We start from the raw sequence: 26,477 nt of genomic DNA on the forward strand, positions 1-26,477 counted from the left end.
TTTTTTTTTTTTTTTACAATATATGCTATATTTTATTCAGAAAAATATTTTAAAAGTCACTGGCTGGGTGCAGTGGCTCATGCCTGTAATCCCAGCACTTTGGGAGGCCAAGGCAGGTGGATCACTTGAGTCCAGGAGTTCAAGACCAGCCTGGGTGACATGACAAAACCCTGTCTCTACAAAAAATATAAAAGTTATCCTGGCGTGTTGGTGTACACCTATAGTCCCAGCTACACAGAAGGCTGAGGCGGAAGGAACACTTGAGCCTGGGAGGCAGAGGTTGCAGTGAGCTGAGATCACGTCACTGTGCTCCAGCCTGGGCAACAGAGCAAGACACCATCTCAAAAAAAAATAAATAAATAAAATTTGTTTTAAAGTCACAGAAGTCTTAATAGTCCTAATAACCAGATTGATATGCTCACTACTATTAAATGTGATTCAGGCCAGGCGCGGTGGCTCACGCCTGTAATCCCAGCACTTTGGGAGGCTGAGGCAGGTGAATCACCTGGGGTCAGGAGTTTGAGACCAGCATGGCCAACATGGTGAAACCTCGTCTCTACTAAAAATACAAAAATTAGCCGGGCATGGTGGCAGGCGCCTGTAATCCCAGCTACTTGGGAGGCTGAGGCAGGAGAATCGCTTGAACCCAGGAGGCGGAGTTTGCAGAGCTGAGATCGCACCACTGCACTCCAGCCTGGGGCATAAGAACGAGACTTCGTCTCAAAAAACAAACAAACAAAAAACAACAACAACCAAAAAAAGATGATTCAGGCTGGACGCAGTGGCTCACGCCTGTAGTCCCAGCACTTCCCAAGGCTGAGGCGGGCGAATCACCTGAGGTCAGGAGTTCAAGGCCATTCTGGCCAACATGGCAAAACCCCACCTCTACTAATAATACAAAAATTAGCCGGGCACAGTGGCATGTGCCTGTAGTCCCAGCTACTCAGGAGGCTGAGGCAGGAGAATCGCTTGAATCCAGGAGGCGGAGGCTGCAGTGAGCTGAGATCATGCCACTGCACTCCAGCCTGAGACAGAATGAGACTCTGTCTCAAAAAAACAGTGATTCAGTGGTAAGTCTATCATTTTTAACAAATTTTCAAGAAAATTAATAGTCTAAATTTTACCATCACTATCCTCTAAGGTTCTCTAGGCTTTACAGATAAGTGGCTACCTTATTTTACAAAGAGAAGCTAGGTCCACTATTAGCTGTGTGAACTTGGCCCTGTTATTCAACATTCTCTTTGACTGAGTTTCTTTGTCTATAAAATGTGCATAATACTGTATCTGTCTCAAAAGATGTTGTAAGGATGCAATGATATATGTATAAGGTGTTTAGTACATTGTCCGGGACAATGCAACACTCAAAAGTGTATTAACTGTCATCATTTAAGACCCAGTCAGCAACAGAGAAAACTCTGCAGATCCAAATCCCAATTCAGAGCTTCCTTTACATTGAAAAGGATACAGAAAGTAAAGCCCAACATCCATGAAAATCAGTAAGAATTCAGAAGACAGACTCCAGATCCAAGACAGAGATGTACCCAACTTAGAAGCATGCTTCCTAAGGGGAGTCACATGGGGTGCTCAGGTATGCTAGGCGAAGTGGTGAGAAATATGACAAGACAGAGACTGGGGACAGAATCTACAGGATAAGAACAGAGACCTCACCCATGTACTGCAGCCAGAAACCAACAGAACTGTAAGGAGATAAAGAATCCACAGGCTACTGAAAGTTTTAGAAAGCTCAGTGTCCAAGGACAATCAGGGGGAAAGAAGAGGAATTTGAAATTTCAAGCTAATTTCCTCTTGAGCAGCCAAATCCAGAGTCCCCAAGAACCATTCATTTACTTACATTTCAGCGCAGCAGCCTCTTAGGCCACTCTTACTTCAGCCCAACGGAAAGTCCAATAATCAATGCTAAAATGCCCAGCAACACAACTACTAGCACAATGATAATTATCAATTTCTGGAGAGAGGAATAAGACAAAAACAAATCATTACTACAAACAACCAAAAAAATAACTACTCATCCAAAACCCAACCCCTGTCACCTCTACATAGAAAATATCTTACCAATCTGAATAAGAGGCCTACATCTCTACATACAGACATCCTTCTAGGATACTTTATTTATTTTTAAGACAGAGTTTTTCTCTATCACTCAGGCTAGAGTGCAGGGCCATGATCATGGCTCACCGCAGCCTCGACCTCCTGGGCTCAAGTGATCCTCCTGCCTCAGCCTCCTGAGTACCTAGGACTATAGGCATGCACCACCATGCTCAGCTCATTTTTTTTATTTTTGTAGAGACAGGGTCTTCCCATGTTCCCCAGCCTGGTCTCAAATTCCTGGGCTCAAGCAATCCTCTCACCTCGGCCTCCCAAAGTTCTGGAATTATAGGCATGAATTGCCACACCCAGCCTAGGACACTGTAAATTTCTTAAATTACTTCTAGGCTAGGAATGCCAGCAGAGGGAAATACGGGGCCTCTCTCAGCTCTCAGCTCACACTGCAGTTCTGTGTATGTGGACAGATAGAATCAGAGCCACTATCATGGGGTCTCTAAGGAGCAGCTGGCCAAGATAAAAAGTGACTGACTGATATTTTCCGTTTTAAGAGGGAATGTAAAGGCATTTTTGATAGAGTTCTAATCTCCTACTTTTGTCCATTTGTCCCCTAAAGTACACTCCTACCTGTCAGGCCCAGTACACTGCCTGGATATCAGAAAATACCACCCAGCCTGGATTCACCATGTAAAATAACTATCCAGTCCCCTAAATCCCTGCGTAAGCAATAGGTAAAGTTGGAAGAAAAACAAAGAACTAAAGAACAACAATATCAGAGCCCAAGAGAACCCGTCAAAGGAAAAAAGTCTAAAAAGCAGAAGCCACCAGAGCTGAATACCCACAGTCATGAGCACAGAAGCCTACAAGTCCTTAAGCAGCAGGGGCACCAGAGGGTGAGCAATTACTGTGGGGTGGAAGAAAGAGAATGATTGGGATCTGAACTTGAATCCCGGTGCCTCTACTTACTAGGTGGCCTGAAGCCAGTTACTGAGTTGCTGACCCTCAACTGTCTCATTTATAAAGTAGAAATAACAGGTGCTCCATCAGATACGAGATAATGTATACATAGCAGTTAGCATGTGCTAGGTACAAGGCAGAGAAAAAGAGAAGGGAGGCGGGGCTTGGGCGCCTGGAGTGGAAGACAATGAAGAGAAGGTTTCTGAACAGAGGAGTCAAGTGGAACATCTGAAAGGCTCATGAGCTAAGTCCAGGAGAAGATTAGCAGCAACACCTGGGCCATGCATCCATCCTACAGAACTGCCTTTCAAGTGTGGGTTCTTGGGGAGATAGCTTGTGAGCCAGATCCATGCAAGGCACACCTGGGAAGGAAGGGCAAGCAGCCGGTCTCTAGGAAAGGCTGAGGGAGGGGTTGATGAGGCCACAACAGGGAGGGAGGCGTGGGCTCAAGGACACAGGTGGGCGTGGCCAGGGAGAGGAGATGCTAGTAAGACAGCTGAGACTAAGGACAGCTGAGACGAAGGTGCTCACCCGCCGGGCTTCACTCTGATACTTGACAGCCTTTTTGGTATCTGCCACGGCCCGCTCCACGAAGCCCACTGACTGGTCCATGTTGTTCTCAATACGGTCAATCATGGATCCCTTTCCCCAGATGCAAGAGGTGGTGGCAGCAGAAACAGAGACAGGGAGAGGGAAGAGAAAGAGCAAGACACAGCAAACAAAATGGACTCTCTTCTCTGAAGGCCACAGGAGAGTCTCACCTTCCGGGCCTGACTCTGGTATTTCACAGCTTTTTTTGTTTCATCTCGTGCCTTCTCCACGTGGTCCACTGTGTGCATGACATTCAACTCTATGTTATCTAACATCTCACCCTGCAAAGAACAGACTCTGGTCACACCCAGCAAATGTCTCAGGTCAGTCCTAGCCAATGTGGGGAAGGGATTCTCTTTCTTATAATCTTCGGTGGCAAGAGGAGCATCCAGAAACCTTGATGCATGGCCTTCCACAGGACACCCACTCACAGTCCTTGGTGGTGGGGTGGCGGTCACTTGTTTAAGAAGCATTCACTGAATTTTACTACTTCTCTGTGACCAGCACTCCACCGGGCATCCAGAACATACTGTCTAGATGCCTGGTAACTAGCTATAAATATACTCTGAGGTATCCCCAGACAACCTTGGTTATTTTTTTTACACTTAAGCACATGGAGAGGAACCAAAATAAGGATAAGTCATTGTTCTAGGACATCACTAGGATGCTGGCCTCTTCCTGGTCATTCAGACCTGAATCAACATCATTCAGCCTGAATTGAGTACATTCACTAACTGCGGAAGAGTGCCTGGCACACAGTAGGTGCTCAATAACTATCTGGGCTGGGGAACATTTGCTTTCTCTAAGTTATTTCCAGGCCCTTTAACTGACAGACATTAGGTTTACCCAAGCTATTTGGTTATATTTTCCCTTCCAGACAGTGGTCTCTTGATAAGCTTCCCGACCATTTCCTAGCAATCACTTCCTGATAGCGAAGTTTGATCATTCCAATTAATCTTAGTCATCTTAGGAATTCTCAACTACCCAACCCAACTCTATCACTTTATGGCAGTCTGTAAACAGAACAAGGCACTTACCACCATTTGAATCTCAAGCCAGTTCCTCGGCGAGGCAGTATGGGGGAAAAGAAGAGGTGGAATGGAGGGACTTGAGAAATGGTCTCAGAGGCCAGCCGGGAATGGGGGGAAAGCACCCAGGCCCTCAGCAGGAAACCAATGTCAAAAACTAGTCAAGCCGTGCTCGGGCTTCAACTAGGTTTTGCAGTCTGCCTACTACGGAAGCAATTTTCTCTCCTATCCAGGTGTCAGAGCAGCTGGAAGTTCATGGCGCACAGCACCATGACCCTGTGGCACACTTAACAGTCCCATAAGAACTAGGAACCATCTGACTATGTGAAACTCGCACCCTATGCAGTCAATCCAGAATTCTATCCCGAGCAAGCACGCCTGGGACAAAGTGAGCTGTCAAACTAAGCACCAAAAGTGTTTCCAGTCTTTCTGTCAATGCTATTTTACTACTCTTTCATTCATGTTGTTGTCTGCTTTGTGCCTTAGCAAAAGGTGCCAAAATTAAAAAATAAAAACAGGAAAAAAAAATAAAAATTTCTGTGAAACCTAAGTTTTCCCTGTGAACTAGAGAAAAGATCACATTTTCAATGTCATCAGTGAACTAGTCCATATCAGGAGGCTATTTTAAAACACCACCATTAGGAGCCCCCATTTCTGATTTTTAAAAAAGAAGAGAAAGAAAAAAAGACAAATCCTGGAAGGTCAGGCTGCAGTGAGCTGTGATCACACCACTGCACTCCAGCTTGTGCAACAGAGCAATACCCCATCTTAAAAAAAAAAAAAAAAAAAATCAAAACTCCGGGGGAACTAGGTAAGTCACAGAACACAAAACCCTGTATCAACTAGCAACGACTGCAAGGCCAAGGGGATGGGCAAGAATGACAAGGCTAAGATCACCCAAAGTGTCAACATTCAATTTGAATGCACACTTTCCCATGGGATTCTGTTTCTCCCTTATGCAAATTCCCAATGGTTCTCCCACCCTACCTCACTGGCTTCCAGTATTCCCTTCCTCCCTGTTCTCAGGCAAAAGGGAAAACCCTGAGTTTTCGTCTCCCCGCTGCCCACGCTGGGACTCAGTGCCACTTACCTGATTCTCCACCAGCATGGCAATGTCCATAAACATGTCATGAAGCTCCTTGATGCTGCTCTCCAGCCTCACAATGTCCTTGTGCCGTCCCTCAATCTCACTGAGGGCTTGCTTGGAAATCTGTGAGTCAATGATCTATAACAGGCCACACGCAGACAGACTGTCAGCTACCCCTGCAAGAAAGCCTGCCCCTGCCACAGCCCCTCATGCACACTCCTGGGGAGCTCCTTGCCTCCCTGAACTCCCTGCACCTGTGGCTCCCCCTGCACCTGCTGGACTGCATGAGCTCCACAGTGGCCTCCCTGCTCATGAGAGGGATGTGCTATCCAAGCACACAGGGCACTCACCCCAGAAGTGAAGATGGCCGGGTTGCCACTCTCCAACATCTCCTCCAGCTCCTCATCTGTGGTCTTTTTGCCAGCTTTGTAACAAAAGAAGTAGAGCGTCAAATATAAGATCACAGTGAAACATCATTTGATAAGGTCCCTGAAAATCAGGAACGTGACTTCCCTATAAAGACCATGGCCTTTACAACACTCCCCCAATTGCCTCCTGACTCATCTTATTTCTCCCCTAACCCGAGCAGTTAATGATAATCCTTAACATTATCAGCAGTTACCTTCCCAAAGCACATATCTCATTACAGTGCTTCGCAGCTCAGAACGTTTCCTTGCACCATTCACTACACTATGGCGTCCAAGACCCTCATAACATGCTAGTTCATGGGCAAGCCTTCCCTCAATCCATCCTAACCCTATGCTACTCCAGACATACCCTTTTTCCAGACCCTGGACAACCTGCCACTGCTAAACACACTTGCTCTTTCTTGATTACGTTCGTACCATTCCTCTCACCCAAAGCACCTTCCACTCCACAGGGCCCTGCCTTCCACATTACTAAATTCCTAAAGGGTATGGCTTGATTTATTTCTCTAATCCTCCCAGCAACTTACACCACACTTTTTATTTCATAAATGTGCTTTGCTGTCAAACAGACAGCAAAATGATACAATGAGTCCACAGGAGAGCAACTGTTTGGCAAGCATTTCCCCTCTATATAGGAGACAATGCTGGACCGCATACAATAAAATGACTTAGGCCTGATAAACACAGTGTCACCTTTCAGCCTCCAGCACGGCATTCAGGATGTGCCAGTGCTCTACGAGCTGCCCTAGACTTAGGCACAAAATGTGCTTGCTGCTTTTGTGCTTGCTACCAGGGCCTCGAAACTTGGGATGGACAACCACGTGGCAGGAAAGGTGGAAGGCACACGCCAAACCTCAAGTACATACTAATTTCGAGCTGCCGCTGGATTCGCCCTTTGCTTCGTTCTCGAAAGTCCACCTGAGCTTCATTGTATTTGGTCATCACCTCCACAAACTTCCGAGAAAGGACAGAGTGCTGTGGGACGATGTAAAATGCAGTCAGCCCCCAGTGGTTCTGTAACTGTTATAGAACCCCTCCCCAACCCCACATAGCCATCCACAGTAGCACTGGACTTGGAAGTTGACTGAAACTGGTTTACTGCTGACCTCACGTGGTAACTGTGAGGCCAGAGGTCATGTCTAAATCTCTGAGCCCTACATCCACATGGACTAGTAGCATTTTTCTGGCACAACACCTGGCCTGCATTCTAAAACTGTCAGATTCCCTTCCCACATGTCATACTTACCAAAGATCCTTCCATTCTTACCCTAAACTCATCTCCCCAACTCTTCTTGCTTATAAGTAGATGCATTATCTCAACAGCCCTGGATGCCTAAGCTAAAATCTTCCTAATAATTTTTATTCCTTGCTCACCTCTCAGCATCAAGCCCTACTTACTGGCTTCTCCTTTGGAAAATCGCCAATACGTATACTTTTTCCAAACCCGCTACCACCATGCAAATTGAGACCAAAACCCTTGCAAAAACCGAACTAGGGACCTTCCAGTCTCCAGCTTCTTTCCCACTTGTAAACAGCTTTCAAATGGCTACCATAATAATCCTCCTAATACACTGCTGCCTGAAGAAAATGCCTGTAAGTTATAACATCAGATCCAAATTCCCTAGCATGGTCCCCAAAGACCTCTAGAATGTGACACTACGTTATTATGTGTCCACTATCCCACAGCAAACTTTTTTCTCCAGAAAGCCTATTGTCTTCACGTCTGCCCCTTACGTCTACCCCTTACCACTACCAACCACTGCTGCCAATGCACACACGTGCACACCCCACTCCTGCCCCTGTGCCTCTCAGAGGGGAAACTGCTTCCTGAGCCTGTTCACGTTGGCACTCCGGCCCAGCCTCCTCTGGCTACCCCCAGTTCTTCCTGAGATCTTTTGATGCTGAGAGCACCATGCATGTGTCTTCTTATCCCGTCCTCCTGCTGGGTCTTAGGCAATAGCTTTCCATGCCACTGCAATGGCATGCCAGTTCTTTAAGGACAAGGATCACATCTTTGATGACCCCTAAAGTGCCTGGCTCCAAACTGGACAACCAATGACTAACGATTGTTTAGAAGACATTAATTTCCTTTCCTGCAAAACAAGGAGGCGCACTAAATCCTAAGCTGTGCTCTAGGAAGCCTGAAGCAGCTCTTCAGGGGCCTCCTTAAGAGAGTACAAGAGAGGGGCCAAAAGGGCTGGACTCTGGCCCTGACCCCTATTTCAACCTGGAGAGTTCTCCTTTATCAGGTCTTCAAATTGAATTTCAGATAAGGATTGTATTAAAAAAAAAAAAAAATCCCTCCACAGCTAAGGAAAGATAATAAGAAACTGGTCTAGATAATCATGAGACCAGGAAAAGTCTTACCTGGGATTTCCGAATCCGAAGGTCTGCCGATGACCTGACCTCATCTTCTTCAATATGCTTCTCCATGCCTAAAGAGAAGAGGGGGGTTAGACTTGCAACCTCTCTCCTCCTCCAAGAAACACGCTGTTCCGTGACACTTCCTCACTCATTCCCACACACCCAGCCCATGAGATGTAACAACAGGTAGGTGGCACCTCAAAAGGTCAGCTCCCAGGTGAGCCACAGGACACGCATTCCACAGCCTTTACGGTGACCAGGTTTTGGCGTAACAGTTAACAGCATGGGTTTTGGTCACCATGAGACTTAGGCTTGAATCCTTGCCCTGGCACTTACTGGGTGTGACTTTGAAAAAGCCACTTAACCTCTCTTAAATGTACCTGTTCTCTCATCTGTAAAACAGAATAACTAACAGTCCATCCCTCACAATACTAATATGAAGATTAAATGAGAAGAGACATGAAGTGCCTAGCACAATGGCAGGTGCACTATCACTGTTATTGCTGGAATCTGCTACTAATGACCCCTCCAGTTAAAATAGTTATTGCAATATACTTGGGGGGAAGAAATGGTAAATTAGGCTGAGCAATAATGCTTTCTCTTCTGATCAATAGCATGCATGCACCAAATACACTGGGCAAGAATGCAGGCTCTAGCAACAGAACTAAGTAAACCTTCTAGGCTCTGGAAGAATTGAATCTATGGCAGTAGCTTCAATGAACTATACTCTCCCAAATGGGGGGAGTAGGGGTATAGGAAGGTGGTATGCCTAGCCCACCAAGAAATATCTGTAGACTGAATGGTATCTCTTGCATCTATATATCTCTAAAACCACTATTCAAATGCATTGTGGCTCACACTTGGAATCCCAGCAATTTGGGAGGCCGAGGCAGGAGGATCACTTGAGGCCAGAAGTCCGAGACCAGCCTGGGCAACATGGCAAAATGTCATCTCTACTAAAAATACAAAAATTAGCTGGGTGAGGTGGTGCATGCCTGTAATCCCAGTCACTTGGGAGGCTGAGGGATGAGAATCACTTGAACCCAATAGGCAGAGATTGCAGTGAGCCGAAACTGAGCCACTGCCTTCTGGCCTGGGCAACAGAGGAAGACTCCTTCTTAAAAAAAAAAAAAAAAAATGTATATAGTTGCCAGGGAAATAAGACTAATAAGAGAAAAGTTGATGGGCCAAGTGCGTCCCAGTTACTCAGGAGGCTGAGGCAGAAGAATCACTTGAACCCAGGAGGTGGAGGTTGCAATGAGCCAAGATCATGCCACTGCACTCCAGCCTGGGGGACAGAGTGAGACTGTCTCAAAAAAAAAAAAAAAAAGAGAGAAAAGTTGAAAGACTAAGTTAAAGGACCAAGTCACACAACTACTCAGCAGCTGAAAGCACATTTTAACTCTCATCTCCTAGCTTCCATTCTGGACTCTTTCCAGTACAGTCAGGATTTAAGAAAAGGTAAATTTCTGGGGCTACAATGGATCATTGCAGGGACAGAGCCCGAACCACAAACAAAGATGGACCAAGTGGTGTCACTTCCACCGAGAAGAGTTTCAGTTCGGAAAGCTGGACCCTAGGAGAGCTGAGACAGATGGTGGTGGGGACTGGCTTGTTTCCTTCGTTCCCTTCTTACTCTTCAGTTTGTTCCGGACGTTGTTGGCCCTTTTCTTAATCTCAGTTGTGAGCTGCTCTAGGTCATCCTTGGTTTCTGGGTAAACAAAGGCAGGCAGAATCCGTTAGAAAGGAGAGGACTGGTTCCTTTGTGAGCTACAGCAATCATCATCAGAGGAGGGGAGCTTTCTCAGGCACCCACTGCCCAGAATGGTATTTATCCCAGCGCACTCCCCAGAATCTGTCATTAGAATCACAGAGTGCTTATTTTTTTAAAGGCATTTTCCAGGCACCCCATCCCAGTCTACAGAATAAAAACACCCAGGGTTGGAACCACAAAATCAGCCCTTTCAACCCTCCCAAGTAATCCTGTAGCACATAAAATTATGACAACTCTGCTTTTAGAGGAAAGAGCCTACCATGGGGGCTTCGGTTGAGAAGGTTCTAGGGAGCTTATGGGGAAAAGAGATTTCAACCAAGGCTAATCAACTTAAAACGAGGCAAATATTTATGACATACCTACTACACACATCCTAGGTTGTATGGAGCAAACTAAGTATTAGCTCTAACCATTCATTCAAAAGCCATCCTTCAGCCCCCTCTACAACTTTGGAACAGAGCTAGAAACCATGGAATCAGAAAGAAGATCTAGGTTTTTCCTGCAAGGTGTTTAAAGTCTAGTGGGAGACAAGAGAGAAATAAATCAGCAGCTCTAATATGCAGCGTGGAGTAAGGTATGAGTTCTGGTCAAGGTGTGCACAGCCTGGAAGGATCTGGAAAAGCTTCTAAAGACGGAGATGAGCAGGACTGAGTCTCAAGGACTGTGAGTTGGCCAGGTAGAGAAAGAGACTAAGAGCAGGAATCCCACGAGAAGAAACAGTAAGTAAAGGGTATGAGTGAACAGGAAATATCTGGGGAACCACCAGAATTGGTCTGGCTGAAGCATGGGGAGCAGGAGGAGGATAGCAGGAGGCAGGCTGGCTGGGAAGGCAGGAATGTGATCAAGACAATGTCCATATGCTCTGCTAAAGTGTTCCCACTTCAGTCTTTAAGTAATAGGGCCCGTGGGAAAAATCAAAGAGTGGAATGACAGTGTCAAGCTTGCTCCCTGTTCTTAAGGAACTGAAAATATAGCCCTAAACCACCAGTGTCCAAACCGTGGAACGCACGGATTTCTTTGCTTCTCTGTGGTGGCAGATATCAGGAAAATTATGTGCAAACCTTTCTTTTAACTCATCAGCTATCATTAGTATTAGTGTACTTTATGTATGGCCCCAAGACAATTCTTCTTCCAATGTGGCCCAGGGAAGCCAAAAGGTTGGACACTCGTGCAAACAATTAGGGGAGAAAAAAAGTTTGCCCAGGTGGTGGTAACAAACAGGAGTTTAGGGATAGAAGGAATTTCTGTGAACTTGAACCATTTTGGAACACCTCGGAAAGAGGGCTAGGAAAAGCATTGTGGGCTGGGGAAATAGTACAAGCAGAGGCTCAGAGGAGGGACCGGGCCCAGGGTATGTAAGCAGCAGTGGGAATCGTCGCTAGTCAGGAAGAGGGACTAGCTGGGAAACAGGAAAGTCTGGCTAACTGGTTGGAGTGGGACCATGAAGAGAAAACTTTGTGGCCAGGCAGCAGGAGCACAGGTAAGGTAAAGGAGAGGGAAATGAGATAACATGTACACTAGTGCCCTGTAACTTGTACACTTCCCTGCTGCTCACGAAGGGCAAGAAAACAAGACTGGCTCAGCCCCAAGGAAAGGGTGATTGTTGGGTGACTCAGTTCTAAGTAAACACTCACTTGGCTCTGGAATCGGTGCAGAGAGAATGATACTGTAGAGTTTCTTAGCCTCCTCCACATGTTCTGAGATCTTGTCAATGTTAAGCCGAGTTTCCTCAATCTATAATCAGAAAAACAAAAACCTCCATCATCAAAGAGGAAGTACAGGTCCATGGCTGAGATAAACGCTTGGCAGAGCTGATGGGTGAAAGCTGCCCATCTTCTGGGTTTGTGGAAGAAGATAATGACTTAAAGTCCTCAGCTGCCCAGTGAGTACCCTTTCCATGGTTAGATAAAGTCATCTCAACAGAACAGTTGTTAAAAATCCATACTTGTTGCTCCCTCAGAGTAATACATTCATCCACTTTGGATGGAAGGATTCAGGTCAAAGTCAAGAAGAGCTGGGAAAAAACCATGAAGAATGATCAGAGGGGGAGAATCAGCAGACCTTAGCAGGCAGAGCCTTAAAGCCCGAAAAGTGAGAACAGAAAAGAGTGAGGATGAAGGAGAGGGGGAAAAGGAAGGAAGGAAAGAAAGAAGTGAAACGAAAAGAACAAACCTAGACAGTGAAAAACACAGAATGAAAGGAAGAAAAAGACAGAAACAGGCCGGGCGTGGTGGCTCACGCCTGTAATCCCAGCACTTTGGGAGGCCGAGGCGGCGGATCATGAGGTCAGGAGATCGAGACCATCCTGGCTCACACGGTGAAACCCCGTCTCTACTAAAAAATACAAAAAACTAGCCGGGCATGGTGGCAGGCGCCTGTAGTTCCAGCTACTCAGGAGGCTGAGGCAGGAGAATGGCGTGAACTCAGGAGGTGGAGCTTGCAGAGAGCCGAGTTCGTGCCACTGCACTCCAGCCTGGGCGACACAGCAAGACTCCGTCTCAAAAAAAAAAAAAAGAAAAGAAAAAAGAAAGAAACAGACAAAGAAGACAAGGAGAGAAAAAAAGAGAGAGATAACAGGCAATGAAGGTCTCATGAGACAGCTCGAGCTTCTCTAGGATACATGTTCTTGTACTAAGTGATTTCCTCAGACAATCAGGACCCAGTAGCTCAAGCCACAGCCCATGTCTGCAAATTTCTAAGGTTCCTGATTGTACAAGGCTGTGGGTATCATAAAATATTTCCAGCAGCACTTCATTCCCAGGTAGAATGCCACTGCCAGACATTCCTGCGTGAGCTTTGACTGCAGTCTCAGCTCCCCCTTCATTGGTGCCCGTGCCGCTGGTACCATAGCCCTGCTGCAGTGGAAGCCTGTGTACAGGGAGCAGGACAGGAAGGAGAAACCTCAACACCTGCAGGGTCTATCCACTTCACTCTCAAAGTGAAGGGCACATCAACATTGCAACAATTAACAAAAAATCTTGTAAAATGTCATACAGTAGGATCCTAACATCTGAGATGCAACAAAAATAAAACTCAATGCATATGCAGCTTCCAGCATCCCTCTTTTCCCATGGATATTTCACCTTTTTCAAAGCCCGATTATACCTCTTTATATTCAATAGAAAATAGGAGAGGCCAGGCATAACGGCTCACACCTGTAATCCCAGCACTTTGAGAGGCCAAGGCAGGCAGATTACTTGAACCCAGGAGTTCGAGATCAGACTGGGAAACATGGCAAAACCCTGTCGCTACAAAAAATACAAAAATCAGTCACACATTGTGGCATGCCCCTGTAGTCCCAGCTACTCAGGGGGCTAAAATGGAGGATCCCTTGAGCCTGGGAGGTTGAGGCCACAGTGAGCCATGATCATGCCACTGCATTTCCTGCCTGAGCAACAGAGTGAGACTCTGTCTCAAAAGAATAAAAAATAAAAAATAAAAAAAAAGAAGAGAAAAGAAAAAAGAGAGAAAGAAAATAGGAGAAAAAAACACTTGAGCTCTCCAGCCCTCAAATCAGTACTTTTGCCACTGGAGTACAGGCTTTTCCCCTCCATAAATGTATTGGCTTAGATGTGCCACAGTTTGAGAGCAGAGTTGCTTGCTGAAAGATGTAGAATAAAATTACAATGTAATAATATCATGGGAGTGTAAACATACACACAGGTAACTACCCAAATACTTGTGAAGCATTTTAACAGTTTGCAAAACAACCTGTAAGACTGGATCAGTACCATTATTCAAATGAGGAAACAAGTTTAAAGAAATCATAGGTCACATAGCTTGTGGTAGGGACAGCATGCAAATAGTGCCTGCCACACTCCAACTGGGGTGCTTTTTTCCATTAAATCAAAGAGTTAATTTATTTTTAACTATCTGTACTGTTTAGAAGCATTCCAGCACTACTCAGCTATAAAAAGGGCCACTGTTACAACCTGTGAATACTCATTGATACGGTTTGGCTCTGTTTCCCGACCCAAATCTCACCTTGTAGCTCCCATAATTCCCATGTGTTATGGGAGGGACCCACTGGGAGACAACTGAATCATGGGAGTGGGTCTTCCCCGTGCTGTTCTCGTGATGTGAGTAAGTCTCAGAAGATCTGATGGCTTTAAAAACAGGAGTTCCCCTGCACAAGCTCTCTTTTTGCCTGCTGCCATCCATGTAAGATGTGACTTGCTCCTCCTTGACCTCCACCGTGACTGTGAGGCTTTCCCAGCCACGTGGAACTCAAAGTTCATTAAATCTCTTTCTTTTGTAAATTGCCCAGTCTCAGGTATGTGTTTATCAGCAGTGTGAAAACGGACTAATACACTCACAGACTCTAGGGGTGTGACCACCTCAGAATCTACCGGCCCCTCTTAGAACTCATGTCATTGCATCACACTATGTTTCCAGTTCCACCACATGACTGCCTTGGCAAAGCAATTACACTGTTTTACAGGATTGAGAGGGGAAAGGCTTTCTAGAATAAAACACACTAAACATTTTTAAATGAGTTGATCAAATTTTAACAAGCCATGAAGGACTTAGATTTTGCATGTTCAACAGATTTGTTGTCATAGAAATTCTCTCATCTGGAAAATTATTTTATAAACTGAAGAGTATCCTGACCCAAAGTTTAGTCAACAGTAGAAACACAGGAAGAGATAGGAAGTTTCTAGGATGAGACTGGCAGGCCTCAGGCTCAGTGTCACTACAGGTATTTGGAGACTGGATGGCTGATGCTCACCCTATCCTATGCACAGAAGAAATGGTCCTGGCGGCTCTATCTGCAACCTGCCTATGAGACTTCCCAGGCCCAGGGAGCACTCCATTCCACCCCGCCCATCCTCCACCCACTGTAGCTGCTCTCTTTCCTCGGACCGCATCAACCTCTCTATTTGGAGGCATTTCAAGGAATCTGATTTCACAGCAATATAGTCAGTTCACCAAATAATCACAGGACCTTTTTGGGACTTCAGGACGGGCAACTGGCCAACCATAGAGCTTTCTTTTTTTGAACTTTGTGGCTTTGCTTTTTCTTAGAAGTATTAGTTTTCCTCAAAGGTGACTTTCCGAGTATTTAATGGTGTGAAATGGCAGCTACATGTGGTTTCCTTTTGTGCATTTGCCAGATAATCAAAAAATCATGAGGCAATTGCAGGGAAAGGGTTTAAGAAACTGACAAGTGCCCAGTCTAAAAGTTTAAGGGCTATTGCATGTGCTTGTCTGGGGTTAAGTATACTGACATCTAAAATTATTCTGCATATTCATATATTTAAAAACTAAAATTGCCTAAATATATTCTTGAATCAGAAGTGATGCTACGCCCTTCACAATACTTCTATGAGGCTGTCATCATTATCTCCTTTTTATACATATGAGAATACCAAGTCTCAAAGAAGTAGAGAAATTACTCCAGGTTATACTGCAGAAGGAGGCAAAACCGAGGTTTGAACTCAGGACTACTAAATCCTATCTCCTGAACCAGGTAAACACCTAAGGAAGGCTCCTATACCTTCTCTCCCTAGTTCATGCATATTCAGCCCACATCAGGTTAATGTGCATGTTTAATCCACTGTTTTGGGAAAATGGATCAGTTGCCTTTCACAGAGATCATGTTCCTTATTTCTCTGTCTTCTCACCACAGCTCCCTATAGAAAGCTTTTTACACAATGAGCCCTCAAGAAGTATTGTTGACCAACGAAACCAATCTAAAAGTGTTTTTTCTAAATCACCATATAAAATTTACAGCTAATATATTCCCAGTGTCTTCTCATTGTACATTGTTTATTACAAAATTTTTTTTGTTTGTTTTGTTTTTTTTGTTTTTTTGAGAGAAAGCCTTGCTCTGTTGCCCAGGCTGGAGTGCAGTGGCATGATCTTGGCTCACTGCAACCTCCACCTCCCGAGTTCAAGCGATTCTCCTGCCTCAGCCTCCCAAATAGCTGGGATTACAGGCACCCGCCACCACACCAAGCTTTTTTCTTTCTTTTCTTTTTCTTTTTTTTCTTTGTATTTTTAGTAGAGACAAGGTTTCACCATGTTGGCCAGGCTAGTCTCAAACTCCTGATCTCAAATGATCCACCCACCTCGGCCTCCCAAAGTGCTAGGATGACAGGTATGAGCCACCATGCCCAGCCTAAAATGTACTTTTCAATGCTTTGTTAGTAATATGGGAATCCAGATAATATAGGATTTAAGGAATTAAGATCCAACAGATCATGGGTTCAAGTTTCTGCTCCATCTCTCTTAGCAGTTGTATGACCTTGAACACACACCATAAGCATCCCTAAGCACCAGTTCTCTCATCTGTGAAATGAGAATTATCACAATTCCCACTTTAGAGTTTCTGTGAAGATTAAATTAGACAATATATGCCAAATGTTAACATAAAGTACATACTCAGTCAATGTTAGGTGATGACAATGATAAACACAAAAATGCCAGCAATGACTGCACATTTATCATATGCCAGGTACTATGCTGTGCCTTTACAGGCATGTCTCATTTAATCCTTATAGCAATCCTGTAAAAAAGTCTTAACAAAACAGTCTGACCTCATCAGTCGCCACCCAAGAAAATCTAAGGTCAACACCCAAGTCAACCACTCTTCATGCTGGGCGTGGCCAAATATAATTACCATATTATACTAACAACCATAATCTAACTAAAAGGAAGGGGTTATTTTCAAGATATGGATGGCCTCTTTCCTCTGGACCTAATTAGCCCGTGGAATCTAATTAAACAAGGAAAAGCAGAGAAAGTACTACTTTGTGGAACTGGCAGCTTACATGGGGTAAAATGGAAGGCTAAGCAAACAAGCTTTGTTTATTCTCCCTAAGAATTAAGTCTCTGCCTCTCCTAAACTCCCAGGTACCTTGTACCTCTAGTTGAGCATTAATTGCTGCATGTTAGAAAGTGTTACTGTGAAAAATTAAATGCTAGGATAGCCAAATTAAGCTGGTTTATTACAGGACTTCCTAGAGCTTTCAGTAAGTTAATGTGCATTTTAAGTTTCCAAGAGAAGAAAGGAGTAGGAAGCATTTCTCAAACGTGTTTATATTTGATCACAGAAGGCTTTTTGCATCTGACATTGCTATCCATGACAACGCATTTTGACTGACCCAACAAACAGCCATTCCCTAGCCCCTTCCCTTTCTTTTCTTTTTAACAGAAGTCTGACTTTGTTTCGGTAGTGGCATTGCCAGCCCCAGAGGTTACATCATGATGTGTTTGATGGCGATCCTGGCAATCCTGTCCCTTTGCTGAGTACTCACTTTCCTGGTGTCCCTTCCAGCTAAGGAGGCCCACACCATGTGAGCCAGTGCTATCTAGGAGGCCACAAGGGAAGTTAGATTGGAGGATCTGGGCAGTTTTCCTCCCGATGAAAGGATCTTTGGACTTTTCTAGCTGCACCCTTTCTTAATGCTTGCAATGCTGTCACAGGGTGATGCCAAATAGAGTTGTGACTCTGGTGGTTTCAAAACACAGGCAGGTGGGACCTATGTACTGCTCTCTTAATCTGGCAGGCTTGTGACTGCTTCAATAATAGAGCCAAGCAGAAGTGAGGAGCTATGTAACTTCTGTAGCTGGAACACTTGCCTTGCAACCCTCAGCTTCTATTTAACAAGTTCAATAAGCCCTAAGTGGGCCAGCTACGAGAAACCCAAGCCACAGAAAGAAGGCAAGTGTAGATGCTCTGATTGACAGTCTCTGCTGAGCTTTTCCCTTAAGCCACCCCAGTAAAGGCACCAGACAGTAAAATTTAAAAAGCCTCTACAAGATTCTAGCCTGCAGTTGTTCAAGTCTTCCCAGTAAAGGCCCCAGAAATTGTAGAACAGAGATAATCTAGACCCACTTTGCCCTGTTTGAACTCCTAATCCACAGAATCTGTCAGCAAAACAAAACAGTTGTTTTATACCACTAAATATTGGGGCTACGTTGTGATATAACAATAGATAATCAGAACAGACTCTCTCTCTCTCTCACAATCCTAAGAGAAAAGCCAAGAGGATCACAGCGATGCTGACCTAGAACCCCAAGCCAACCTCTAAACGGCACCATTCCTAACTCCAAACTTCTTCATATGCAAAATAATTATGTATCTTTATTGCTTAAGCCACCGTTAGTCAACAGCATCCCAAATGATAGGCTACACTGCTGCTCAGGATCACAGATTCAGGTCAAAGCTCTCATCCTTTTTCCCCTCGGCTCCATCAGCCGACTTGCCTGTCTTTCCACTTCAGGTCTTTCTCACCCTCCACAAACTGCCATCAGAGTGAATTTTCTAAAACACACTCTGAGCCCATCACTTCCTTGTTTAAATCCTCAGAGGTTCCCATCACTTTGCAATAGTGCATAGCTGCAGTAGGCGACAGAATTATCTGGAAGAACCTCCTAAAAATCCGAAAGTCTGAGCCATTCCAGTCCCTAAGAATCAGGTATGTGTATGTGCAAAAAACTCCTCAGGTGATTCTGATGACAAGTCTGGTTAAGAACCAGGGAAATCTTCCCTCCCCTTCCTCTCTCCAGGCAGAAATTAACGCTGCCTCTTCTGTGCTCCCATGGTAACTTACTGACACTTTTCTTACCATATAACAACGTTTTAAAAATTTCTATCACCCTTACCAGGTAAGGAAACACCAGAGGGTGAGAATCCTGTCACACAGAACATTGGATCCCCAGCACCTAACATGCTGTCTTAAAGACCGTAAGCGCTCAAATATTTTGATGAATAAACGAATATACAACAATAAACCCCTAATGTTTCTGCCTCCAAGGGCAGGTCTGTTTCCTGTGAACATTACTCTCTGCCAACCGAGCAAACAGACCAAGAAAAATATAGACAACTGCAAATTAGACAAAAATGTGGGATTTATCCTTTACCAGGCTCTGGCTTGATCAGTCAAAGTGGCCTGAAAACCCAAGAGTCAATCTTTTTCTCCAACGATCAAGAAGCTAGAGAAGATACAATGGAATCTGACTGAGAAAACCACATTCTGAAAACCCTGGTCCTGTGACTTCATGTGCACCTTGCAAATGACTCTATGACCAAGCTGTGATTCATGCTCTCAGCAAATAAGCAAGGGTGACCTGCTGGAACCAGTCCAAAAAGCAAGTTTTATCAAGAGCGCTCTCCCAAGAAAGCGACTTAACTATATAACCTGCAGGGTGTAGTGGGCACGCTCACCAGTCACATAGAGGCGGACAATCTCTCATTTCCCCAAATCTCTATTCTCTGAAACATAATTTATCCCAATTTCAAGAGTATGTCTACACCACATTCTATAAAACAAACTTTGTGGTCTGCTTATTCACAAGTACGTTGGGGGACAGAAGGATGATGAGAACTAAAATTTACTGAACATATCTACTAGATGTCAGGCACTGTGCTAGATGCACCCATACCCTTTCTCATTTTATATCCATAAAAACCAACAGGTAATATTCTCTTTTTAGAGAAAACTGGGGTTTAAAGTAATTAACTTTTCCAAAATTGTACCACTGGTAATGGGCAGAGCTGAGATGCAGACCACGTTAGGTGGGGCCAGAGCCTACTTAACCCACTCCCTCTTACTTCTCCCCCAGGGGCTTATCCTCTCTGTGCTCTATCAGATCCAAGAAAAGAGGAAAGGAACGCTGCTGAACCCCATGCTAAGTACTTTGTGAGCGTTAGCTCCTTTAATCTCCACCAAATCTATGACATGAGTACTTTTCTCCCCATTTTACAGATAAACCCACTGATACTTGGAACAGTTAAGGAATGTGACCAAGATCACATAGTTAGTGGCACATACGGAATTTAATTCAAAGATCATGTTCTTTCCACCTCCCCATGCTGTCCCTCTTCTCCACCCGAAATAAGTTTCATGGGGTTTTCCCCTGAATGACAGACACACATATAACAAAGAGAAAGCAATAAGCAATGAAGCAGCCCTGAAGGTCTTGTTAAATCTTCAAAGGCCTCTTCAGAAGTAGCTATCACCCATCCAGTGCTTTTCTGTCTGACGATCCTTCCCAGACATGCAGTCTCATATGATCCTCATGGCATCCTGGAAAGGTAAGTACCAACCGTCCCAATTTCCAGAGCAGGACATTAAAGCTCAGAGAAGTTAAGCCACCTGTCATGGCATCCTGGAAAGGTAAGCACCAACCCTCCCAATTTCCAGAGCAGGACATTAAAGCTCAGAGAGGTTAAGGAACCTGACCAAGGTTACACTGCTATGAAATGCTTGAAAAGTAGACTCAAATCATATTTAGAGGCCAAAGCTCACCATCTTTCCACCTAACAAAGAAGATCCTCTCAGGGACCCTCTGGCTCTGAAGAAAAAGGAGAACACAGTTATTGGAAAAGATTCCTTATCTTACGAAAGAAGTTCTTTAATGTATCTGGTTCTCCAAGGTAGATTGAGACAAGCTAGAAAGACTTCAAACATCTCCTTAAGTCCACCCCAACCACGGAGTGAAAGGATATTGTCCTTCCACGATCCACAACTGCAACACATTGAAACACATTGAAACAACACAAAGCCTAAGTGTTGTTTGATCTCACTATGACTCTGATGAACCTGCCTGTGAGGAGGGTGGGGATCTGTGGAGAGTTTATAGCCAACTTCCCAATCAGGCCAGCACACACTCAAGTTTGTTCTTAATTCCTGTTTATTACTCTAACACATAAAAGGGCACAAACCGTCAAGCCCCACTCCATTCCTTTCAGAAAAAAACTGGAGGGTTACTTTTCCACATCCACAGTCTAGAGGATGGGAAGCATCACATTCTCTCTGCAAAAAGAGCATGATACCTCTTGTTTTCTTTCCAGGGAAATTAAACACCTAAGAAACCATAGTATGGTGGCAGAAACTTCAACAATAGTGAGCTTTTCGTTTTTGTTTTTTGAAGTATCATTCATTAAGCACATATATGCCAAATGCCATGCTGTGTTACAAGCATTATTCCTCTTGGTTTTTTTGTTGTTGTTGTTTGTTTGCTTTTGAGACAGTCTAGCTCTGTCACCCAGGCTGGAGTGCAGCGGTGCAATTGCGGCTCACTACAACCTCCACCTCCTAGGTTCAAGCGATTCTCCTGACTCAGCCTCCTGAGCAGGTGGGGTTACAGGCTGCTGTAATTTTTAGAAGAGACGGGGTTTCACTGTCTTGGCCAGGCTGGTCTCAAACTCTTGATCTCGTGATCTGCCCGCCTCAGACTCCCAAAGTGCTGGGATTACAAGTGTGAGCCACCACACCTGGCCTGTCCCTCTTAATCCTTATAAAACTCTATGGAGATTTTTGTTGTTTATTGTTTTTTTCTTTTCTTACCTAAACACGAATTTTTTTTTGAGATGGAGTCTCGCTCTGTCGCCCAGGCTGGAGGGCAGTGGCCGGATCTCAGCTCACTGCAAGCTCCACCTCCTGGGTTTACGCCATTCTCCTGCCTCAGCCTCCCGAGTAGTTGGGACTACAGGCGCCCGCCACCTCGCCCAGCTAGTTTTCTGTATTTTTTAGTAGAGACGGGGTTTCACCGCGTTAGCCAGGATGGTCTCGATCTCATGACCTCGTGATCCACCTGTCTCGGCCTCCCAAAGTGCAGGGATTACAGGCTTGAGCCACCGCGCCCGGCCTTTTTTTTTTTTTTAGGGGACAAGGTCTCACTCTGTCACCCAGGCTAGAGTGTAGTGGCATGATCATAGCTCATTGCAGCCCCAAACTCCTGGGCTCAGGTGATCCTACCTAGAGGAAATCACATTATCAATGCTAATTACAGGTAAGGAAGCCCAGACACAGATTGTTAAGGAATGTTCATGAAATCAACAGCTTCTCAGAAGCAGGGCTGAGATCTGGGCCCAAGTTCACCCAGCTCCAAAGCCAGTGTTTTCATCCACTTGCCTCTACAAGCTTTCCTCCACCACCTACCTATCATAGCACCGTCCCATCAAGGACCTTTAAGATCAGAATACGTGGATCTGCAGACATGAACCCATTTTTGCCCCTGTTGAACTTTTACAAAACTGGTAGTTTTGGTTTCTCAGTTACCACTAGAATTAAGTCAGAGGGACCACAATTTTTTGTTTTTAGACGGAGTCGCACGCTGTCGCCCAGGCTGGAGTGCAGTGATGCGATCTCGGCTCATTGCAAACTGCCTCCTGGGTTCAAGTGATTCTCTTGCCTCAGCCTCCCAAGTAGCTGGGATTACAGGTGCATCTGGCTAATTTTTGTATTTTTAGTAGAGGCAGGGTTTCGCCATGTTGGCCAGGTTGGTCTCAAACTCCTGACCTCAAGTGATCCACCTGCCTTGGCCTCCCAAAGTGCTGGGTGTAGGCGTGAGTCACCATACCCGGCCCAAAAATTTTCAAAACTACACATTTGATGTATCTGAATCACAAGCCTAAAGATGCAATGTTTTAGCCGGGCGCGGTGGCTCAAGCCTGTAATCCCAGTACTTTGGGAGGCTGAGACGGGCGGATCACGAGGTCAGGAGATCGAGACCATCCTGGTCTACACGGTGAAACCCCATCTCTACTAAAAAATACAAAAAAACAAGCCGGGCGAGATGGCGGGCGCCTGTAGTCCCAGCTACTCGGGAGGCTGAGGCAGGAGAATGGCGTAAACCCGGAAGGCAGAGCTTGCAGTGAGCCGAGATCGCGCCACTGCACTCCAACCTGGGCGACAGAGCGAGACTCCTCCGTCTCAAAAAAAAAAAAAAAAAAAGGTGCAATGTTTTATACTCATGGTTGTGATCCTATGGTTGATTCTGTAATTGTTATGTACTTAAAGCAAGAAAGGATATCATTAAAATGTTGTCATACGGCGTAAGATTTTAAAAGCATCTCTTCAATTACATATAATTGATCCTCTGCTGACTTTCTTAACAAGATTTTTTAAAACCCAGATTCAAGTAAATATTGAAAAGAATGTCATTTTAATTTGTCTGGCCATCCCACCCTAAAAAAAGACTGTGACCTTCCTCTACTACCCTGAAAAATCTAAGGTTTTTTATTCTTACTAAGGAAGTAGTGTTTCCTTATGTTAGAAAAAAATACAGGAAGATTACCTACCTCAGAAAAGAACTCGTCCATAAAAGCCGTGTTGTCGATAGCAATCTCGACCTCATCAGTATCATCATCCTGTGTCAACTGCTTCTGCAAAAGGCAAAACAGAGCAGAGTGAGACTAAAAACACAATAAATGGCTAACATTATTGAATGCTCATGAAGCACCAGGAGCTATATTAACCATCTTACACGTAATTTCCTTTAAAACTCATAACAGCTCTATGATGTATCAAACTCTGGTGTCTCAACATCTGAAATTAAATCCTAGCTCTACCAATTGCTGTTTTGTTTTTGTTTTTGTTTTTTCAGGGGGTGAGGGGGAGAAAGGGAGGAACTGGCAAGTTACCTATCTTGCTTGTGCCTACGTTTCCTTATCCGTTAAATGCTGATAACAACACTACCTGCTTCATAGGATTGTGTAAGGAATAAAACAGATAATGAATATGGGACGCTTTTGCATGGTGCCTGGTACACTGTAAGTTCAACACATGTTAGGTCTTATTGCTGTTGGTGGTGGTGGTAGTTACTGTAACTCACTACAGTTGAGGAACCTAAAACTTAGGAAGGTTAGGTAACTTGGCAAAAACCACACAGCTAAGACACGGCAACAGGTAGGATCGAACTCATCTTTTGGATCTGAACCCCAGGGTTGCTAAACTCTTCTCCACACTGTTCGAACAGGTTCCAGACACAATTCCTACAAAGCACAAGCTTTCAATCTTCACGTTAGGAGTAAAGATTTTCCTGTTTTCAGAAACCACCTATCACAAAGGAAACAATGCTATGTCACTCCCTGTCAGAAACTCCTGTTTATAAGAAAGAGGAAGCTCTCCCCCGGCCCCCAGCCACCTCTGGGGACCTAAGCTTTCTCAATCTCATTCAACTTCCTTTGTAAAAATTCACAACACGGCCATCTAAAGGAAGTGATTCCATTCCCACCCAGCATAAGGGCCTGAGCTGTTTCTCCATTCCTCTCCAGTGTTCTTTCCAGACAGCTGCTGCACAGCACATCGCTGATTTCTAAGCACAGAGAACGGTCTGTTGTGAAAGGTGGAGGTGAGGCAGGAGATAAATCCCCCATACCTGCTTCTTCACAACCTTCAGCAGCCTCTGACCCTCTAAGTCCAAGATATATCACTCTCAAGTGATCAGAACTCCACGGGCAATGAATGCTACCTAGAGCCTCTTTCCTTCACCCACCACCATCCCCCTGAATCCACGGCAGAAGTTGTTACTGGAAAATCCTATGGTTATTTGGGATTCTCCAGCCATGTGGAGAGTCTCTTGATCGGCTCCCCCAGCCTCTCATTCTCTGGCTGGTCTGCAACAATCAGCATTCCCAGCTTAATAGCCACATTCAAGGGAGTTGAATTTGAGGGCACTGCTACCACCTCCCCAATCATCTTCCCGAAATTCAGAACTGACCATGTGCCTCTGCTACGTAACATCATCCAATGACAGCTCAACTCCTAGAATTTGAAGTCCCAGTGCCTAATAGAGCACATGGGGCCCTTTAAGATCCAGCTCCACCCATACTTCTCCTTCTATGATGCACACTCTAGACCAAGGAAGCACTTGGACACACCATTTCCTGGACACACCATTCTTTTAGATCACTCTATCACACGAGGTGTCCTCCTGAAAGGCATCGGTCCAACTGACCAAAATTTCCCTAGCCCTTAAAATTCAGCTGAGACAACCTCTCTATGCCTGACCTGCACATGGCTCCCGTGTGCAAAAGTTAAAACCTCCCTCCCTAAGCTCCCACGGTAGTTTGCACAAACTTTCGACACCAACCATCACAGCCCTTTACTCACCTGTCTTTTCACACCGACTACAAACTCCTGGAGATTCTGTTACAGTAGATACTTTGGGGTGTTCCGTGTGGGCGGGGGAGGGGCAAGTTTACGGAGGAGGACTCACTCTGTTGCCCAGGCTGGAATGCAGTGGTGCAATTACAGCTCACCCCACCTTCAACCTCCTGGGCCCAAGTGATCCTCCTGCCTCAGCCTCCCAAATAGCTAGGACTGCAGGCATGCACCACCAGGCCCGGCTAAATTTTTTTTTTTTTTGTAAGGACGGGGGTCTCACTAAGTTCCCCAAGCTGGTCTCAAAATCCTGGTCTCAAGTAATCCACCCGCCTCAGCTTCCCAAAGTGCTGGGATTCTAGCTGTGAGCCACTGCACCCAGCCAGAGTGGATACTTATATGTGTGTCTGTGTCTGCTCAAAACACCTTCCTCTGTGGAGCAACCCCTCACGCCCTCCACATGATTTGGGGGAGGCGATCAACCACGACCCAAGCTCCCTGAGGAATCTGAATTGTAACAGGAGTCTGAAGTGAATGGGCCCGAGTCAGTCGATGGCTGCCCCGAGAGATGTCAGTGAAATTCCAGGAGCTGCCCTTGTTCCCATGCTTCCCACAACATCCCTTGGCTTTGGGCAGGTTCTACAGATCTTCCCTAGTCTTCTTTCAATGAGTTCAACAGTATCCTCCTAATATGTCTTTTTAAGTTCATTTAGCCACACTTGGGTTTTGTCACTTGCAATTAAAACTGAGCACTGTACTTGTCATTAATTCATTTATTCCACATTTCCTGAGTGCTCAGCCTGTACCAGGCATATAATAGAAATTTAACCAATTTTAGCTGAATAAATAACCAGCTTCCACAGAGACTGGCAGCCAGGATTCACCATCAGCTTCTAAAGTTTGAGACAACATGTTCCCTTCATCAAGTATCACCAACTCTCAGGCCCCTCAGCAACCTCTAGAGAGTTCCAGCTCCCAAGAAGTTCAATGTAACCCAGTCTCCTCTAGGAGAGTGAGTTAATAAGCTTTTTGGGGAGTATCCTTTCTTCAGTCATCTAGAGAATGACTGAGGGGACAGACCTCAAGTATACCCACCCACCCACACTCCACATACACACACACCCTATACATACACACACTCCACGCATGCACCCGCCCACCCACACTCCACATACACACACCCTACACACATACATTCCACACATATACTCAGCCACATACACTCCACATACACATACCCTATACACGTACATTCCACACATACACCCACACCCCTTCATATACCCTTCATACACACACAGTACACACACACCCCTTACACACATACCCTATACACACACGCTACAC

The 26,477-nt window shown here is 45.1% G+C and overlaps 1 protein-coding gene across 2 annotated transcripts in view; it reads right to left on the reverse strand.

Moving 5' to 3' along the window:
* The window catches only part of STX3 (syntaxin 3), a 46,426-nt gene that overhangs the window by 3,793 nt on the left and 16,156 nt on the right, over positions 1-26,477 (reverse strand). For both annotated transcript variants that reach the window (XM_023215518.2, XM_023215519.2), the window contains exons 2-10: positions 23,327-23,410; positions 11,928-12,027; positions 10,156-10,230; positions 8,523-8,590; positions 7,022-7,130; positions 6,078-6,151; positions 5,731-5,865; positions 3,783-3,893; positions 1,853-1,966 (exon numbers count right to left, since the gene is read on the reverse strand). In XM_023215518.2, the coding sequence (XP_023071286.1) occupies positions 1,883-1,966; positions 3,783-3,893; positions 5,731-5,865; positions 6,078-6,151; positions 7,022-7,130; positions 8,523-8,590; positions 10,156-10,230; positions 11,928-12,027; positions 23,327-23,410 (840 nt within the window). In that variant the 3' untranslated portion in view covers positions 1,853-1,882. The remainder of the gene's footprint in view (positions 1-1,852; positions 1,967-3,782; positions 3,894-5,730; positions 5,866-6,077; positions 6,152-7,021; positions 7,131-8,522; positions 8,591-10,155; positions 10,231-11,927; positions 12,028-23,326; positions 23,411-26,477) is intronic.

The sequence above is a fragment of the Piliocolobus tephrosceles genome, chromosome 13 (genome assembly GCF_002776525.5).
Source record: "Piliocolobus tephrosceles isolate RC106 chromosome 13, ASM277652v3, whole genome shotgun sequence".
Classification (NCBI taxonomy): domain Eukaryota; kingdom Metazoa; phylum Chordata; class Mammalia; order Primates; family Cercopithecidae; genus Piliocolobus; species Piliocolobus tephrosceles.